Genomic DNA, 18,588 nt, shown 5'->3' on the forward strand with positions numbered 1-18,588 from the left:
GTTGACTTCGTCAAATAATATCGCGTGGGTACAGACAATTATTTTATATTATAATGGTAAACGGATTATATATATTCGTGGCAATTTTAACTATACACTGTTGTTTTTTAACAAAAAGTCACGATTTATATGATGGAAACGATTTTGGTGTACGAATGTCTTATAGTCAAGTGAAGAAAACTGGTTTATTGTTTTTCAAAAGACATGCAATTGTTAATTTTCAATATCCTGAGGGGACTAACATATCGGGCATAGCTTGTATTGATATGTCGCCTGAAAAAAATGGTCAAGCAAGAATAATTTCCGGTGGAATTAATGACAATTATGTGCAAATTGAACTGTTTAGCAAACTAAGTGCAGGATTGAATTACATTGTTGAAATTTATTCGTCAGTTACTTTGAAGACTCAAGTACAAGAAATCCACGTGGAAAACTAAAAAAAGTGGTAAACTTTATTGATCCTATAGGTAAGATATATCGGACTCGGTCGATAATCAATGATATTGGACCTGATTCAGTGAACAATTAGGTTCTTGTTGGTACAATGTACAGTAAAAGTATGATTTGAAAGCGGAATGAAATTAATTTATTCTGAATGCACTTCAACTTATTTAACGAAATGTGAATGGATTCGATCTTAGTTTAAAAAAAAAACAGAAGTTTCACCGTAGAAATTACGACTGTCAAAATATCAAATGTCGAATTGTCAAAGTCAAATAAACCTGATTTTGACTGCGAGCAATTGTGATTGTGAGTGGATTCGTGTAAATTTGACTTTTATCATTAATATTCTTCATATAATAATTTAAAATGTCGGAAAATGGGCACGACGATGCGTAAGAAAACTCAAGTATCGTTCGTCATCCGCGACGAAGAGGAACGGCGCCATAAAAATGGCGTTAGTTCATTACAGCTGGATCCTTCTCAAGGGAGGCTCTATTCCGCCGGTCGAGACGGCATTATACGAGTATGGAATACAGGGAATAATGTGCAGGATAGATACATCCAAAGTATGGAGCACCACACAGATTGGGTGAATGATATCGTCTTATGTTGTGGTGGAAAAAATTTGATAAGTGCTTCATCTGACACGACTGTGAAAGTATGGAACGCCCCAAAAGGCTTTTGTATGTCGACTTTACGGACACACAAAGACTATGTAAGGACACTAGCGTATGCTAAAGATAAAGAACAAGTGGCTAGTGCTGGTCTGGACCGTGCTATCTTTTTGTGGGATGTCAATACTTTGACTGCTTTGACAGCAAGCAACAACACAGTAACAACTTCTAGTCTTGTTGGGAATAAAGAGTCCATTTATAGCCTTGCAATGAACCCAGCTGGGACTATTTTAGTCAGCGGGTCCACAGAAAAAGTATTAAGAGTTTGGGACCCTAGAAATTGCTCTAGATTGATGAAGCTAAAAGGACATGCTGATAATGTTAAAGCTTTAGTCGTAAGCCGAGATGGATCACAATGTGTGTCTGGTAGCTCTGATGGTACAATAAAATTATGGTCATTATCACAGCAGAGGTGCGTTTCAACAATTAGAGTACATTCAGAAGCTGTTTGGGCTTTGTTGGCGACTGAAAACTTCACCCACATCATATCAGGTGGCAGAGATAGACTAGTCATTATTACAGAATTACGTAACCCAGATAACTTTGTCATAGTTTGTGAGGAAACAGCTCCTATTTTGAAATTATGCTTCACAGCTGATCAACAAGGTGTTTGGGTGTCTACATCGGAATCAGACATTCGTTGCTGGAAACTGCCACCACGGAATTCCTTAAGCTCAGATATGTACAATAATCAAAATAGTTACAACACTAACAATGTGTATCAGACACAGCCAATTCATAACATTCCTGGGGGGCCAGCGATAAAACACTATACAGTATTAAATGACAAAAGGCACATATTGACGAAAGATACAGCAAACAACGTAGCTTTGTATGACGTATTAAAAGCATGTAAAGTTGAAGATTTAGGCGAAGTGGACTATGAGGAAGAGGTTAAGAAGCGTTTCAAAATGGTTTATGTACCAAATTGGTTTAACGTGGATTTGAAAACTGGAATGCTGACGATTCATCTGGGGCAAGATGAGACTGATTGTTTGAGTGCTTGGGTGAGTGCGAAAGAGGCTGGTTTGACAACGGAAAATGATCAGAAGGTGAATTTTGGAGCGCTTTTGTTGCAAGCATTATTGGAGCATTGGAATCACCCAAGCAGAGTGAATGAATCTGGTCAGAAGGTCATTGGTAATACCTTCTTTAGTGTGCCAATACACACTCCCCTGATATTTAGTGAAGTTGGAGGAAGGACGTTGTATAGATTACAGGTATTGTTTTAAATTTATTTGTTCAAGGCTTTAAACATTTAAATACTTAGTCTTATTCAGCATGGCAAACTATAAAAGGAACTGACAATTTATATTTTATCAAGCTTTTAAATTTGCAGGTTGGAGATGCAAGCGGCGAGACTGAAGGGAACTTACTGAACGAGACTGTGCCTTTGTGGGTGGTGGACGTGGCTGTTGAGATGGCCGCTCCTAAACTCAACAAGCTGCCTTTCTATCTTCTGTCTCACTCTAGCTGTCAGAGTAAGCAGGATAGACAGAAAAAGGTTACTGAACTTAATAGATAAAATTCATTAACTTAAATATAATGAAATGTATCGCTTAATGAAGTTGAAAGTGGTGTAGAAGAAACAGCAGAACAAATTCTGCTGCAGATTAAAAAATGAAATGAAGATTCAGATTTTTAGATCCACAGAGACTGACAAAAATTCAGAATTAATATGTCTCTTTTTCTAGAACTTTCAAAATTTAGTATTTTATAATATTGTAGTTTTGTTATACATCCATATTAATTACAAAACATTTCTCATTGTAATTTTATACTAATTACAGGACCGCCTAGTGGCAAATGACTTCATCCAATGCCGTAAAGTGGCTGAACACGTTATAGAGAAGATAGTCGGTTCTGGAGACGTGAACGGAGCCAGCGCTGGCAGTGGCAAGGGTAGCGCTAATGAGGACAGCGTCAACGATGGGACCGATGAGAGAGTGGAACTGCTGTGTGCAGATCAGGTATTTTATATTATACTAGAGACTGCATCAGATATATTTCGTTGTTGAAGAAAATGCTGCAGTGCAGTTTAATACCGCTTCTTCTGCACTGACGCCTTGGAAGAAGCGGCAGTAAACTTAGTTTTAAAGTAATTTATTTGACGTCAACCAATGTTGTTAAACCATACGTTTTGACAATTATTAAGCGATATATAGTATCCTATAATAATGAATAAAAATTTTGAATTTGAATTTTGAATTTTTGAATATACAAGGAGAGTGTGGAGGGAAAGGTCGGAGTGGGAAGACCTAGACGAACGTATCTTGATCAAATTAAGGATGTCCTGGTAAAGGGTCAGGTCAAAAGTACACGAAACCGCCGAGCTTGCATGAAGAGAGTTATGAATGTGGATGAAGCGGAGGAAGTATGCAGAGATCGTGGCAAGTGGAAAGAGGTAGTCTCTGCCTACCCCTCGGGGAAAGAGGCGTGATTTTATGTATGTATGTATGCAGAGGCTGCCCGCGACTTCGTCCGCATGAAAACCCTATCAATCCCGCTGGAACTCCGGGATAAAAAGTAGCCTGTATGTTATTCTGGGCGTTCAGCTAGCTACATATCAAATTTCATTGTAATCGGTTCAGTAGTTTTTGCGTGAAAGAGTAACAAACATCTATGCTGACATCCTGACATACCAACTCACAAACTTTCGCATTTATAATATTAGGAGTAGGATATATAAAATTACACAAGAGCCCGTATCAAGACTCGGTACTTAAGGATAAAGGTTTTTCGCAAATCCCACGGGAACTATAATTTTTACCAGGATTAAAGGTACCTACCCTATGTTCTTCTCCAGACTCTAAATTATATTTGCAGAAGATTATTTCAGTAGATAAATAAAAGATAAACCGCTAATATAAAAAAAAAAAAACAGCAAAACTCCGTAGCTCTCCCACGAATATCGTAAAAGGCGACTAAGGGATAGGCTCATATACCTGGGATTCTTTTTTTAGGCGATTAGCTAGCAACCTGTCACTATTTAAATCTCAATTTTATCATTAAACCTAGCAACTGAATGTGGCAAAGTCTTTTAAGTCTACTGACTCTGTCTAGCCCGCAAGGGATATAGACGTGATTATATGAACGAATGATTTAGAAAAAATATTCTTCTTTCAGGTGCTAGACCCCAATATGGACTTGAGAACGGTGCGCCATTTTATCTGGAAGTCCAATGTGGAATTCACCCTACACTACAGGGTGTTGAAACAATGAAACGCAATCACCCTGTGCAAGACACAAATGAAAAAGTACTGTTCCTTCGCTTGTATGCTCGAGTGAATACATAATATTACGCCTCTGCCCCGGAGTGGTAGGCAGAGACTGCATCTTTCAACTTGCCACCATATTTCGACTGTAAGGATAAAAATACAGGGTGACAGTGAAAATATTGTGTGAACATAAGTGTTGTGTTTGTGGGTTTTTAAATGGTGTCCAAGTTTCTGATGAAATATTTCAGGGCCAAATTATGCAGATTTACCTTTAAAGAATAATACGAATGTCATATTGTATTTGAAAATACTGATACACAGTCCAAGTTCCATGGTCAAGGGCCTACCCTGGACTTGTCTCCAAAGTGGTGAGGATGCAACATATATACATACATATAGTCAAGTCTATATCCCTTGTGAGGAATACAGAGCCAACAGTCTTGAAAAAACTGATCGGCCATGTTCAGCTATTTGGCTTAATGATAGAATTGAGATTTAAATAGTGACAGGTTGCTGACCCAACGCCTAAAAAAGAATCCCAAGTTTGTAAGCCTATTACGACAGTAGTAGTCGCCTTTTACGACATCCATGGGAAAGAGATGGAGTGGTCTGTGATTCTTTTTTGTATTGGTGCCGGGAACCACACGGCACTGAGGTGAGGATGCAACCGGGACTATAGCTAGTAGAAATCAGATTGTATTTGAAAATATAGGATTGATGTGTTTCATACCTCACACTTTTATGCGTTGTTTTTAAGCTGTCATATACTTCTTCGAAAATTAGATGCAATATAATAATACTACCATCAATTGTGACGTCACATTCAGCAGTAATTACTACTTCTGTAGTCTTATATGTATTATTACGTATTCTTTGTAAATTGAGCTATACAAAATATGTTCTAATCTTGTAGTGTAAAAGATAAATTTTGATAAGTCACAGGTCATTCTGATGATTTTTTAGTCTGGTCCTACCCGGGGATCGAACTTGAGACCTCTGAATAACTTGGCGTGTTAATAAATATGATGTTATTTCATCTATTACCTAAAAAATATTAATTATCAGTCTATCCAAAGAAATCTGAAGCGAAAAGCGACATTGTTTTGCCGAGTTTTCATTCACTTAGTCCCCTTTTCCGACATTCACTGAAAATTTAGATTGTTTTAAAAAAAAATGTGTTATCCTGTGTTAGGTCCAGTGCAGATAAAATTTTGATAGTGGTATAAAATACCGTGTGGTTCCCGGCACCAATAAAAAAAGTATAACGACTACTTACTATATAGGCGACTAAGGGGTGAACTTTAAATTTGAGATTCTTTAAGGCGATGGGCTAGCAACCTGTCACTATTTGAATCTCAATTCTATTATTAAGCCAAACAGCTAAGTGTGGCCTATTTTCAGTATTTTCAAGACTATTTGCTCTGTTTACTCCGCACGCAAGAGATATAGACGTGATTATATGAACGTATAAAATTGTATTAATTACATAGGTTTAAACAATAGAAAATGACACACTTAAAAAGTATGTTTTTTTATTGCTTCATTGTTCTTCAGTTTCTCATCATAAGTCTTATTCTTAGCCAAATAAAATTCACAAATGAAATGTATTAGTAATGTCTTGCCTAAATGATTATGTTCGTTAATTAATATTTTTTTGAAGATCGGAGTGCTTTTTATATTATACTTATTTCGAATTTTAGTCATTCGTGCTTTGTTTACATGAACTTAGTAACTAAATATTGTAATCTACAGATAGTCGCGTAGATTTCTCACTTAATATATAGGAGACAAATTACACAGATTGAGTTAGTCTCGTAGTAAGTTCGAAACTTGTATTACGAGATACTAACTCAACGTGCTGCCCTCATTTGAAATAAATCATTTTATCTAAAACAAAGACGAAAATTATAAAGCTCTACTTTAAATTACTTAATAATATTACAAGCTATTGTAATGGGCTAGTACGTCTGGGTGTATTATGTAGTTTTCTTACTTAATAAAGATAACATCTGATTTATTTAACCTAGCCCAATAAAGCGCTTGTAATATTATCTGGTAATTTAATGTAGAACATTTAATATTTTCGTCTTGCTTTAGCTAAAATGATTTAAATGAGGGAACTGCGCCGTTGAAAAATGTGACTATGGATGGGTAGGCAGAGGACTACATCTTTCTACTTGCTACCATTTACGCATCTTTTTCTTCATGTACATGCAATCTAGTCAGTTTAGAGTACTCTTAACCTGACATTTCGCCAGGATATCTCCAATTTAATCAAAGTATGTTCGTAGGCCTTCCTGTCACCATCTAAGCATTGTTTTTTCTGTTGTTGTCATTATATCTTCTCCCACATAATAAGTGGCTTTATTGAAGCATATCCCTTATCTGAACTCTTTCTAAAATTTCCGTTAATGTCCGTTCTCGTGGGAGATTCGGAAAACCCTTTATTATTGGATCACTGAAAGAGCCTGCATTGCATTGCATGTATTTTTTATATAAATAGATTTGATTAAGTCAGGTAATATTATTTAACCAATGGATATATTTTAACTGCATCTTTAACTAAATACTAAGCTCATGTGAACGAAGCATCTTCAATATCTACATATAATTTAAATTTTGACTGTAATATTGTCACATAGTGTAAATCTATTTAAGTATAGATAAATAAATAAGCTATAAAATTCAGTCATTGTATCAGTTAACCAGTGGCCTTTGTTAATAAAATACTAGCTTCTCCCCGCGAATTCGCTTGAATAACGTGCCGAGAGGAAATAGAAATCTTCAATTAACTAGGTACATTTCTAATTTTATAAGAATCTGTTCAGTGGTTTATATAAAGTGTAACAGATACACTTGCATTTTAATTATTATGAACTTTGAAGTTAGCTTTGCGTTTAGTTAATTATGGTATTAGTCACGTGACACGTGTAAAGGCTTCATTTAATGTCTAAAGGCAAATGAAAATTTTGCATTGTAATAAATAAACTGCCCTGTGAAAAAGATTTATCGTGGTTGACAGTGCAGTGTCTATACTGATAAAGAATGATTAGTAGTACCTATTGCTACCTACTATTAATAATAAGTCCTTGTAAATATTATCCTGGTTTTATTGAAGCGTGATGTCATTGGTCTAACTAAGCATTGTTTTATATTGTCTGATGCTTGCATAGCGTGAATGTATTGAATAAATACTGTTAAATACATTGTGTTTTAATTGAAGTACATAGTTGGATGTGGCGGAAGTGGCTTTTTACCATAGATGTCATACATATCTGTAATAACTAATAAGGGAATGTGCGCATTTATCTAGTACATTCGTCATCCAGCTGAAGGTACCTAGGTAGTCCTTTAGTCTATTCTATTCTGAAACTTGGCTCTTACTACCCGTATAAGATAAAAAAGGGCTAAATGTAAGTAGGTTAATATGTTTCATTCTATTGCACGCGCCTCCTTTTGTTATGTCAGTCAGTTGGCTAGCCTTTGCTGCCCTGATTTAAAAGGGAAATGAAATATCACTCACTGTAACTAATGTCATGTCAGAATATTAGCAAACATAACATAACCTTAAAATTTAATATTATTAAGAAACTCATGAATAAATACAAGATAATTACAAAACTATGAACGTGAGAATCATTATTCGCTCGATATATACTTATCTAAATAAAACACCAACATATAAACAACGTTTGTTACCATGTAATCGCTCATTTCTTAGTGTTTTATGTAATAACTATTCTACTAATGTCGAAGCCAAAGTTGATGAGAAAAAACACTGTAATGTTGGAACTATTGGTCATGTAGATCACGGGAAGACCACATTAACTGCTGCTATTACTAAAGTTTTAGCTAACGATGGCCTGGCGAAGTTCACATCGTTTGAAGAGATTGACAAAGCACCCGAGGAGAAGGCTAGAGGTACCTACATCATATTGGTTAAATTACATTACTTTCTTCTGTACTCTATGTAGTAAAGCTTTTACTTCTAAAGACAATATACGTACCTACAAACTGATACGTCTGTTTCCTACAGGTAGGCTGATAATTTTTTGTTACTACAATTTATACACTGAAAGTTATTGGGGGACTTGGTGGTCTAAGGTATAAGCCTCGGCCTAGTTTGGTGTCTCCATAGCTCCCACAAGTTAAACTAATTACTTTTTTAAATATATCCACACTATTAATAAAGAGAATCATATATTTGTCTTTTTTATATATTTGTACCAAGTAAACTCAAAAAGTACTGAATTAATTACAAAAATACTTTCACCATTAGAAAACAACATTATTCGAAATATTTGTTTTGAAAATAATTAGATTTCGTACAGTTTAATCAATATTTATAAAGTAATCTGAATAAAAATGTGCTTCTGAATTCCTTTTAGGCGTGCACTGTCCACACTGATTGATGATATATGCATAATTAACATTATAATAAAGTTTGATAAAAGAAAAATTTATAAGATAGCTTGTGGAGTAAAATATGGAAATTTTGTATTGTATTCGTATGGATTTCCACTTGCTGTAGTTTTGCCTGTTCATCCTGAACATAAACAAAACATAAGAATTAAAAATTCATTAGAATTTTTTGTTTTCCCCTAAAAATGTTTTCCCGTTACATACCTTTCCACACAGTTGAGAAGTTATAATTGAATTAAATTTGCAATTTAATTTCTAGGCATAACCATAAATGCAGCACACGTCGGCTACAGCACAAAACTCCGTCACTACGCGCACACAGATTGCCCTGGACATGCTGATTACGTCCGCAACATGATATCCGGTGCTTCCCAGATGGACGCAGCCATCTTGGTGGTAGCGGCTAACGACGGTCCAATGCCACAGACTAGAGAACACTTATTGTTGGCGAAACAAGTGGGGATTAATTACATATTAGTGTTTATTAATAAGGCTGATATTGTTGACAATGAGGTTAGTATGTCTATTAAAATATTTTACATATAATCAAGTTTATATTCCTTATGGTATAGACGGAGACAATAGCTTAAAAAAAACTGTAAGGCCATTTGCAGCTGTATGGCTTAGTGATGAAATACAAGAAAAATCTCAATTTTATAAGCCTCTCCCTTGATTGACTTTTACAATCTGCACAGGAAGCGAAGTGGCTAGCACACACTGTTTTTTAATTATATGAATGTGCCCATATTATTCATTTTGTTGCCTTTTACGACATCAATGGGAAAGACAAATAACTTGCTTTATGTTTGGCGATTGGGTTACGTCAATTTAAAGGGAATTTTCTCTTTTTCAGCTATTAGAATTAGTGGAGATTGAAATGCGAGAGTTGCTCTCAGATTTCGGTTACGACGGCAGCACTGTGCCTGTGATCTGCGGGTCGGCGCTGAAGGCATTGAACGGAGACGAGTCAGAGTATGGTACGAATACTTTGCATGCAAAATTTTATTTTTGTTATTTGTTTGTTTGTAAACTCTTTATTGCACATAAAAAAGAAATATAACAAATTACTTAACACTCATTGGATTTAAAAGAATGTGTACAATGGCGGACTTATCCCAATAAGTATTTCATCCATCAAACCTAGTGATTTGATATTTGGCATGTAACCTACATGCTTAATATCAAATCACAAAATGCGTATTGTTGTCTAAAGGGGCTAAAGAGGATTTCAAGAATCTTCTTCTTCTTCGTCATTACCTTTTCCCACTTTCTACGTGGGGTCGGCACAGTATGTTAGTTTTTTCCAATTCCATTACTAGGTACAATTACTTAGAGGATTTCAAGAATATCCCGCGGAAAACTTAAATTTAGTTTCACGCGAGCAGCAGACGCCATCTAGTTATATAATTTAAAATTAAGTAAGTACTCGTTCAAAACATAGATTCAGATAACTTCTCAACTTATTTTTTTTAGGTGCGTCTTCAATAAGGAAACTCCTAGACACAATGGATTCATACATACCACCAATCATGAGAGACTTGAAGTCTCCCTTCCTTATGCCCATAGACAACGCTTTCACGGTCCCAGGAAGAGGTACAGTGGTGGTCGGGACTATAAAACGGGGAGTGATGAAGAAGAATGATGAAGCGGATTTAATGGGATTCGGATATAATATCAAAACGTCACTGTCTGATATTCAAATTTTTAGAAAGAGTGTTACGGAGGTTAGTATTTGTGGAAGGTTCTTCTTTCTTCAAGGTGTGCCGTGTGGTTCCCGGCACCAATACAAAAAAGAATAGGACCACTCCATCTCTTTCCCATGGATGTCGTAAAAGGCGACTAAGGGATAGGCTTATAAATTTGCGATCCTTTTTTTAGGCGATGGGCTAGCAACCTGTCACTATTTGGATCTCAATTCCATCATTAAGCCGAGCAGCTGAACTTGGCCATTCAGTCTTTTCGGGACTATTGGCTCTGTCTACCCCGTAAGGGATATAGACGTGACTATATGTATGTATGTTCTTCTTCCTCCTGGCTTTTAGTCCCAGTTGCATCCTCACCTCTCTGGAGAGGAGCACGGGGCATGCCTTTGACCATGGATCCTGGATTGGGTGAGTTAGGTTACTACATAAAGCGACTCTAATCTGACCTCCGCAACCTTGGCATGTAAACCTAACCCGTATTGGATCCATGGTTACATATCTAGTTGCCTGAATGGCATCCGCTCGATGTTTTCCCTCACCGTAAGAGCATCGGTTAGTATTCAAACTAATGTACTTACATAACTGTGTAATGTACTTAAATAACATAAATGAAAATAGTTAATTGTCGAATGTTGAGGTTCTTTAAATTAATTTTATTTGTTTTTTCAACATCATCCTAGCATTAGTCCCGGTTCCTCGCCTCTCTGAAGAGAAGCCTTGAGTCCGCCCGTGACCACAATCCAATGGCGTGCGTCAAGTTTTTACACGAATCGTCTGAGCTCCGCAACCTTGCAGGGCAACCTTACTCATATTGGATCATGGTTACCCAGCCAGTTGCCTGAATGTGCAGGATTCCTCACCATGATTTTCGCCACAGTAAAAGTTTGGAGAGGTTTGATAAAACTCACCGTTTTATTTGCCCACGACTCACGAATGAAAAGAGAATCATTGGTACATGGTCGCGGTATGATTTGAACCTGTGCCCTTCTGTGTATGAAGCTTTTTTATTCACCTTGGCTGTTCAACCACCGACACTGTAAATACTAGTTTTGAATCGTATTTCTTATACAGAGGCGTATGGTTTCCGGCACTTTAGAATGGAACCACTCCATATCTTTCCCATGGATGTTGTAAAAAGCGACTAAGGGATAGACTTATAAACTCTAGCAACCTGTTACTCTATAATTCTCAATTCTATTATAAAACCGTACCCGAACGTGGCTTTCAGTTTTTCATGAATGCTGTAAGGGATATAGACGTGACTATATGTAAGTACGTTCTTATACTTTCCAGGCCCTTGCCGGCGACAACGTAGGCGTTCTACTAAGGGGGATGAAAATGAAATCAGTTGAAACGGGAATGCTTTTATGCGCCTCCAAGAGTTTCGAGCTCAGTAACCATTACAAAGCGAAGGTTTACTTCCTGACGAGAAGCGAGGGCGGACGGAAGAAACCTATATTCTCCAAATATTCCCAGCAAATGTTTAGCGGGACTTGGAATATAGCGTGTAGGATTGATTTAGGTAAGTTGGGAACAGCGCATCAACAACATCTGTGTTCTTGTATTTTTTTTTAATCTTGCGACATTGGCGTTTCAGCTTTTTCCTTTCTGATGTTGTATTGCGTAGTTCAAAATAAAGATCTCTCTTACATATATATAATCACATCTTTATCCTTTATGGGGTAGACAGAGCCAACAGTTTGGAAGGCCACAAAGGCCTGAAAGAATATAAAGTTTATTAGCTCGACCTTTGATTGAATTTTGCAATCAGCACTAAAGAGATGTAAATGTTTAATTTGTTTGTCATTTTAAGACCAGCATGGAAACTTTTAACTAGATGAATATGCGCCTATTCTCTTAGTCGCCTTCTACGACATCCGTGGGAATGAGATGGAAAGATCTTAAAGCCGGGAACCACACTACACTAGAATATATCGGAGTCCAGGGTCCGCCTTCCGTCATTTCCCTCTCACACATCATACGTGACATTCCAGATCCTTCGATGCAAATGATGATGCCGGGAGACCACGGGGAGGTATACCTGACCTTACTGGAAGGCATGGTCATGACCCAAGGTCAACCGTTCACGATACGGGAGAATAACGTGACCGTTGCCACGGGGATAGTGACAGAAACTTTACCATCCATCGATGTGCCCAAAGGGAAATTGGGAAAAGTTGTGATGAAGTACGTCTAGTGTGTGGATAATTGTAAATATGTTAATAAATTATTAAATTGTTTGTGAGCTTTTATTTACAAGTTATAATTATAATTGCCTGCTGGTCAGCCGGTGTGAATTTCGTAACGTAGTTTAACCCAAAGCCATCTATGTAATAATTCAAGGTCGTTATTGTACCAAATTTCATCAAAATCGGTACATTAGTATAACTAAAAAGGCGAAACAAAAAAAAAACAGGCAAATATACTCACATATAAATTTATAAGTTGCCATTGTAATAACTTTCAACCCACTTAAATACTACCTATTTTTGTTTGTTTCACTTGTTCGGATAAACTTAAGAAATAAAACAAACAAAATATTTTATTCATTATATATTTTTTGTCAGAAGGTAATTAATACAGTGCCAAAACAGTAACAAAACATTAGTAAGAAAAAAAAAGACTGCATCTAGCATTAACTACAGATCAGATAAACAATATTTACCCTAAACGGTTTAGGAGGACAACATTAACACTTCACAACATTTGAACAAGACAGTTGGCGTAGACTATATTATAATATATATATTTTTTTCATAAATTGTGAACTATTTTCATAACACCGATACGCCTAAAGGTTATTTTATTTCGCTACTTTTCAACTAGTCGGGTGGTTATGTGCGAAACGAGTATTTGAACGTGACGCGTTACAAATATTATAACGAATTTATAAAAATGTTGTTATATTTCAATATAAAGCTTCATTTCAAGGTTCAATGACCATTATATTGCCATCCCATTTTAAATTAAGCGTAAGAGTGAGTTTTTTCTTTTTTGGTGAACAAATTTAGTTAAGTATGTTAAAATATGTATGCTCAAATGAGATTATGCAACATTGAATTTAGAAAATGTTAAAAAATATTATAAAATAACTGAGTAAAGTTACTCGCACTCTTCGATAACTTTGCATTTTATATTATTAAATAACTTGATTGCAAATCACTGGCTCATTAATAAGTTTTTATCTATCTTTAAATAATAAAGAAGCAACTGGTTTTCAATCTCATCATACTTTTATCACTTCGAGAATATAAAATTCATGAATTATTTGTACAATTTTAATTAATTTTATCCGAACCTTCCTCTCTATCTAGACTTTTGGTATCTGACAAAGGTTATATATGGCAACTATTAAAGATTATGGCCAATTACCCAAACAAGTTTCGCGCACAACCACCCGCCTTAATACTGCGCTTGCACACATCTACGATGACATTATATTCCAACCCAATAGTTATACCTGCGCTAAATTCAGTCTGTCACAATGTCCCGCCATTCTGTACAACTATAAACATCAATCACAAGTTTACTTGTAAGTATACATGGATCTAACACTGAGAACAGATTGTCAAAATATTTAATTCCATCTATGTAAAATGCTATTACCACCAGCGAAGTGAAAGTGAGCTACACTTACATTATAAATCCTTGGTCCAATGCGATAGCTAAATTGGCATCTTATGAAATACTATTAGCTTCGATAACAAACATTTCTTTTTTTTTTTTTTTGGTAGTACTTGTTTCGATATTGCACGGCTCGGGCACTCCACTAAACAATACGGCCCCGATTCTTACGCAATTGACAAAAAAAAGCGTTGCAAAAAAAGGTTTCTGAGCTAAATTTTGTACCGTAGGTACAACTAATTTTACGCAGGTTTTATATAAATCTTTATTCTGTCGACTTTACATTTAAAATTTACAAAAAGTAAGTATTTAAGAAGATTTCCATCTTTTGCATTGTTAAATATTCACATACAGGGAAGAATGCACAAAATTTTATTTCAATAACAAAATCAAGTGCAATAAAAAAAAACTGATAAATGCTCAAATTAAATTAAAAACATGCTAAATGATTAATTTTCATTAGGGTAGAAAAAAAAAATTAAAGATTTTCAGACGTGAACTTTACGATTGTGTAAAAATCGGGCCCCAGTAGTGATACTAAACACGATTGTGTTTATAAAAATACAAATATTAATTGATTAGCAGAGCAGAAAATACATCTTTGGATATAAAATTTTCAAACTACCCCCTGTTATGTAAAATGACATGACAGATATTCAATATCCATTTAAATGTCCTGATGATCTAAAAGATCCGATATGTTCAATAATTCTGTCGATTACATAACATATAGGGCTTACAAATCATTACGTATTATATTAAAAAATGTCAGTTTAAGATACTAACGTCATCTTAGAGACTAGAAAATTGAACCGCGCAATATCAAAATCATACACAATTATTAGCACACCACGATACATTATTTTCGCAATACCAATACCACGGAATTAAGTTTTAATAAGCTCATAAAATTCGATATTCACCACAGACAGTATATTTTGTATTATTCTTTAAGTATCTTAAAACGTCTAAACATTTCAACTATACGGACAGATCCAAAGTTAAATATGAGATAGGACTAGCGAATTTCATTTCGTCTCATTTACACAGATTGCGACTACAAAGCTTCGCTAAAACAACAAATAAGTAACAAGAAACAATGATAATAAAGAATGCAGCTTTAAAAATACGTTAATAATGGGCATTTCAATAGTGGCAGTGTGTCGAGAACACGAAAATGCTATCAACAATTCCGATAATAGAAAACAAGCAACTCATTAACATTGGAGTTAAAAATTTAACGTTACAAATACATTTTATACTTGAGCTTACAAGACTTAAAACAAGCTGACCAAAATCTGTTAATTTGTAGCGACCATAGACACAGTTTATCTATGGTAGCCACCATGGCAAGTGTCATGAAATTTGAAAATATAAAATTGACACTGAGAATAAATGTAGTGAGATTTCCAACACTAAACGCTTACCCAAAACCAAAAAAACTATCCCCATTTCATTTGCCAATTCACGTGTATACTTAACAGAATTCTGTCACTTAAATATCACTTACAACTTAAAGATAAATATACAAAATACATTATTGGTGTCGACGAAGTAGTGTGTAGTTTAGCACCACAATTAAAACTAACTATTCGATAACGTATGCCCTAAAAATCCACTGAATGGCTCTTCAATTCCGCTGTCTCGGACTTTTATAAAATAAAATAGAAAATTCCATCGAACTGCAATGTAATACTCGTGTACTTCGCTTACACAGTACATTAATAATGTAAAAAATTAATTTACCAACACTTACAGTCTATAAAAAATATTTTAGAAATTCTCACTTACATTTAAGAGGAACTGGCAAAATAAATCCTGTATTTTCCACGTTTTCAAACTCACAATAAAATACAAAAAGTCCAGATTTGGTCCTCGCGTATTCATTATGCCATTCCTTTAATATGGACAGAGCTAATCAATGCGAACTTGCGAATAGCAAAAATATTAGTAGACTATGCACACTAAATAATGGCTCAAAATATATTAAATCCGCTAAATACCCATTAGAAAAAGAAACTATGCGCCCGTACTAGGCAAAACGTCATAGAAGCGATGGTAAAACTTAATAATACAAGAGTTAGGTTTAAAATTGTTGGTGGTTCCAGCGGCCGTCGGCTGCACGTATCACAATCAGGTTTAAAAAGGACTGAACCACCTTATTGTCCACTCGTACCACTATACATACTAACGTTTGCAACCAATATGAAACATTCCCATTACTTCCACCGAATTAGTATAAAAACAGTGATTAAACTTTTTTTTTTTAATAAGAATAGAGTATTTGTGCTCCGCAATACATCGGACTACCGGCTCATAAGACATCCTTTGCCGCTTTCTAAAAGGACACATATTATGCTAAATTTTAGTTAAAATTTGTTCTAAACGAGGATTCTTTTAACCACGGTTATAACATGTAACTATAAGATTCGTACTATAAGCATTAGGACCGTATCCACCTATACTAACTCCTCCTATTGGCAAAGGCTCACAATACAACTAGCATCATTTAAAATAGATAAAAAACCAACTACAATACACAATCTTGCAGGAATAACTATCTAAACAGTGAGTTATAGTTTTCTACCACGTTATTTTTTTTTTGTTGTTCCATTATTAGTTTTTTCTTCTTTTATATAAATATCCATAAATTATTATCAAATTCGATAAAGCTCTAATATTGATCCACATAAATTAACTCTCAGCTTTGTCTGAGACACACTGAATTATGTGTAACAATTTGTTATGAACAAAATAACACAACATTGTAATAATAACGCATAAATGGACAGACATTAAAACATGAAGTTACACTTTTGATTATATTAATCATATATTTTAGAAAGCGCAGCAAAAATAGCAAATTTATTATAAATAATAAAGGTGCGTTTACACAAACACGGAAACGTTATAAATTGCCCAATCATAGCCCTCTATTTCTTGCAATATATCAGCGCTACTTTTTGTGTAAACGAACCTGATTATATCATTTACAAAACACTGATGAGTATAGATAATACATTCTTGTGCATATATATATGTTTTTATATAGGTATTGCGAATAAATAATGTCGTCCTTTCCATGCGTTATTATTCCAAATAAACAACTTATTGAGACTTTATAAAGTCAAAAATCCATCACTTTTAGAGCAAATGAGATTAGCACAGACAGAAAAAGTGCAAAGGACAAGTTATCTCACAAAGATGCAATTTTTACCTTAACTATCCAAATGTATTAAAATTCAGCATTCTACAAGAGAAACGAACCAATCAAAGCGTTCCATTCTTTGAACGAACGTAACCTGATTGGTCCATTTCTGCAAGTCTCCGCTCATTTCTATGAAAGCGCTCCCTAATCCAATCAACGAATTATGAATTTAATGTTATTGCGTTAAAGTGTAAGATGGAAAAATTATTAACAACTTGTGTTTTCGTCATTTTTCCCCAAATTAATTTCATTCGGTTATCTTAGTAAATAAATAATAGTGTATCTATATTAAAAGAAAATCTTTTTCTTTTTCAATCTGCGCCACTCTCAGGCTTCCAACTCATGAGAACCAACCATATTCCAGTCTTGCTAAGGTTTACACTAAACGAGTCCTAATGAAACACCTATCGGAGTGCACTCGCACATTGTGTCACACATTTTTGTACAATCAGGATTTTGAAGCGAAGGTCTTCTATAAGAGCTAATTATTCAGATTTGACTCGAGTACATTTCACTTTTGTAAACATTTTAAGTGATAAGGGAAGGCAAACTAATGTCATAACTAAAGATTTATTCAGTTATATATAGTTATAACATACATATATTAGAAACATATATTTCATTCAAATCGGAAAGAATTAGTCACAAAGAAATTGAACAAAGGTGAGAATTTAATTAAAAAAGTGAAATATACTCCAGCAGTACTTCGGGACCTTTGAAGACTCCATTACATATAATTTGTGGACATCTTGTTGCCTAAATTCACTAAAATCTCAAATATCTAAAACATTGACTATTTATTCAATAAACAAAAATAAAATCAACAACCGCTATTATGAAACTCATGCATTTACTAACTACAAATTCTAGCGTTCGTAAGTTCTCTTAGGTTATAAATATAAATTGATGTGGCCGAAGACGGTACCACACTAAATGCACAAACAGTTTATCGCGCCATTTTGAATATCGAACACAAACGGCCACGCCTATTTAGTTTTTGAACGTGTTCGCAATTCAAATTGCGCTCCCTGTACCTCGACGTGGCTATTAACGATATGCGTAAGAGTTTAAAGTGTAGTACCGTATGCAACACGCTGCCTACATAACATATTATATTTGTGGGCTTTATTTTTTTACAATTCATTTTATTTTAGCACCTTGTACCATAAATATAGACAGCGCGTCACCGACCATAAGGACGATAGGACGAATCACTGATAACTTTTAGGAAAACTTTAGAATCATTCACTTACACTTAACATTATACCACCGTAAGCGTTCCCTATATTGGCTTT

The 18,588-nt window shown here is 35.0% G+C and overlaps 2 protein-coding genes across 2 annotated transcripts; both read left to right on the plus strand.

Moving 5' to 3' along the window:
• The first annotated feature begins 704 nt into the window (after positions 1–704).
• On the plus strand, positions 705–7,024 carry LOC106132022 (WD repeat-containing protein 48 homolog). Its single transcript, XM_013331323.2, has 4 exons — positions 705–2,338; positions 2,458–2,622; positions 2,909–3,088; positions 4,245–7,024. Exons 1-4 carry the CDS (start codon positions 821–823, stop codon positions 4,338–4,340), a joined length of 1,959 nt encoding a protein of 652 aa, XP_013186777.2. The 5' UTR covers positions 705–820; the 3' UTR covers positions 4,341–7,024.
• An 835-nt stretch (positions 7,025–7,859) lies between these two features.
• On the plus strand, positions 7,860–12,701 carry LOC106132015 (elongation factor Tu). The gene is made up of 6 exons (XM_013331312.2): positions 7,860–8,257; positions 9,018–9,271; positions 9,612–9,735; positions 10,232–10,482; positions 11,755–11,983; positions 12,456–12,701. The coding sequence occupies exons 1-6, from the start codon at positions 7,960–7,962 to the stop codon at positions 12,656–12,658; spliced, it is 1,359 nt and encodes a 452-aa protein (XP_013186766.2). The 5' UTR covers positions 7,860–7,959; the 3' UTR covers positions 12,659–12,701.
• Positions 12,702–18,588: the final 5,887 nt, after the last annotated feature.

Source organism: Amyelois transitella, chromosome 26, assembly GCF_032362555.1.
Source record: "Amyelois transitella isolate CPQ chromosome 26, ilAmyTran1.1, whole genome shotgun sequence".
Classification (NCBI taxonomy): Eukaryota; Metazoa; Arthropoda; class Insecta; order Lepidoptera; family Pyralidae; genus Amyelois; species Amyelois transitella.

What these genes read in the sequence shown, in the direction of transcription:
- LOC106132022 (XM_013331323.2), top strand. Translation starts at nt 821, where the DNA reads ATGGGCACGACGATGCGTAAGAAAACTCAAGTATCGTTCGTCATCCGC. An exon ending in AGCAGGATAGACAGAAAAAG is followed by an intron (nt 2,623 to 2,908) that starts GTTACTGAACTT and finishes TACTAATTACAG; the next exon opens with GACCGCCTAGTGGCAAATGA. An exon ending in AACTGCTGTGTGCAGATCAG is followed by an intron (nt 3,089 to 4,244) that starts GTATTTTATATT and finishes TTCTTCTTTCAG; the next exon opens with GTGCTAGACCCCAATATGGA.
- LOC106132015 (XM_013331312.2), top strand. Translation starts at nt 7,960, where the DNA reads ATGAACGTGAGAATCATTATTCGCTCGATATATACTTATCTAAATAAA. An exon ending in ACCCGAGGAGAAGGCTAGAG is followed by an intron (nt 8,258 to 9,017) that starts GTACCTACATCA and finishes TTTAATTTCTAG; the next exon opens with GCATAACCATAAATGCAGCA. An exon ending in CTGATATTGTTGACAATGAG is followed by an intron (nt 9,272 to 9,611) that starts GTTAGTATGTCT and finishes TCTCTTTTTCAG; the next exon opens with CTATTAGAATTAGTGGAGAT.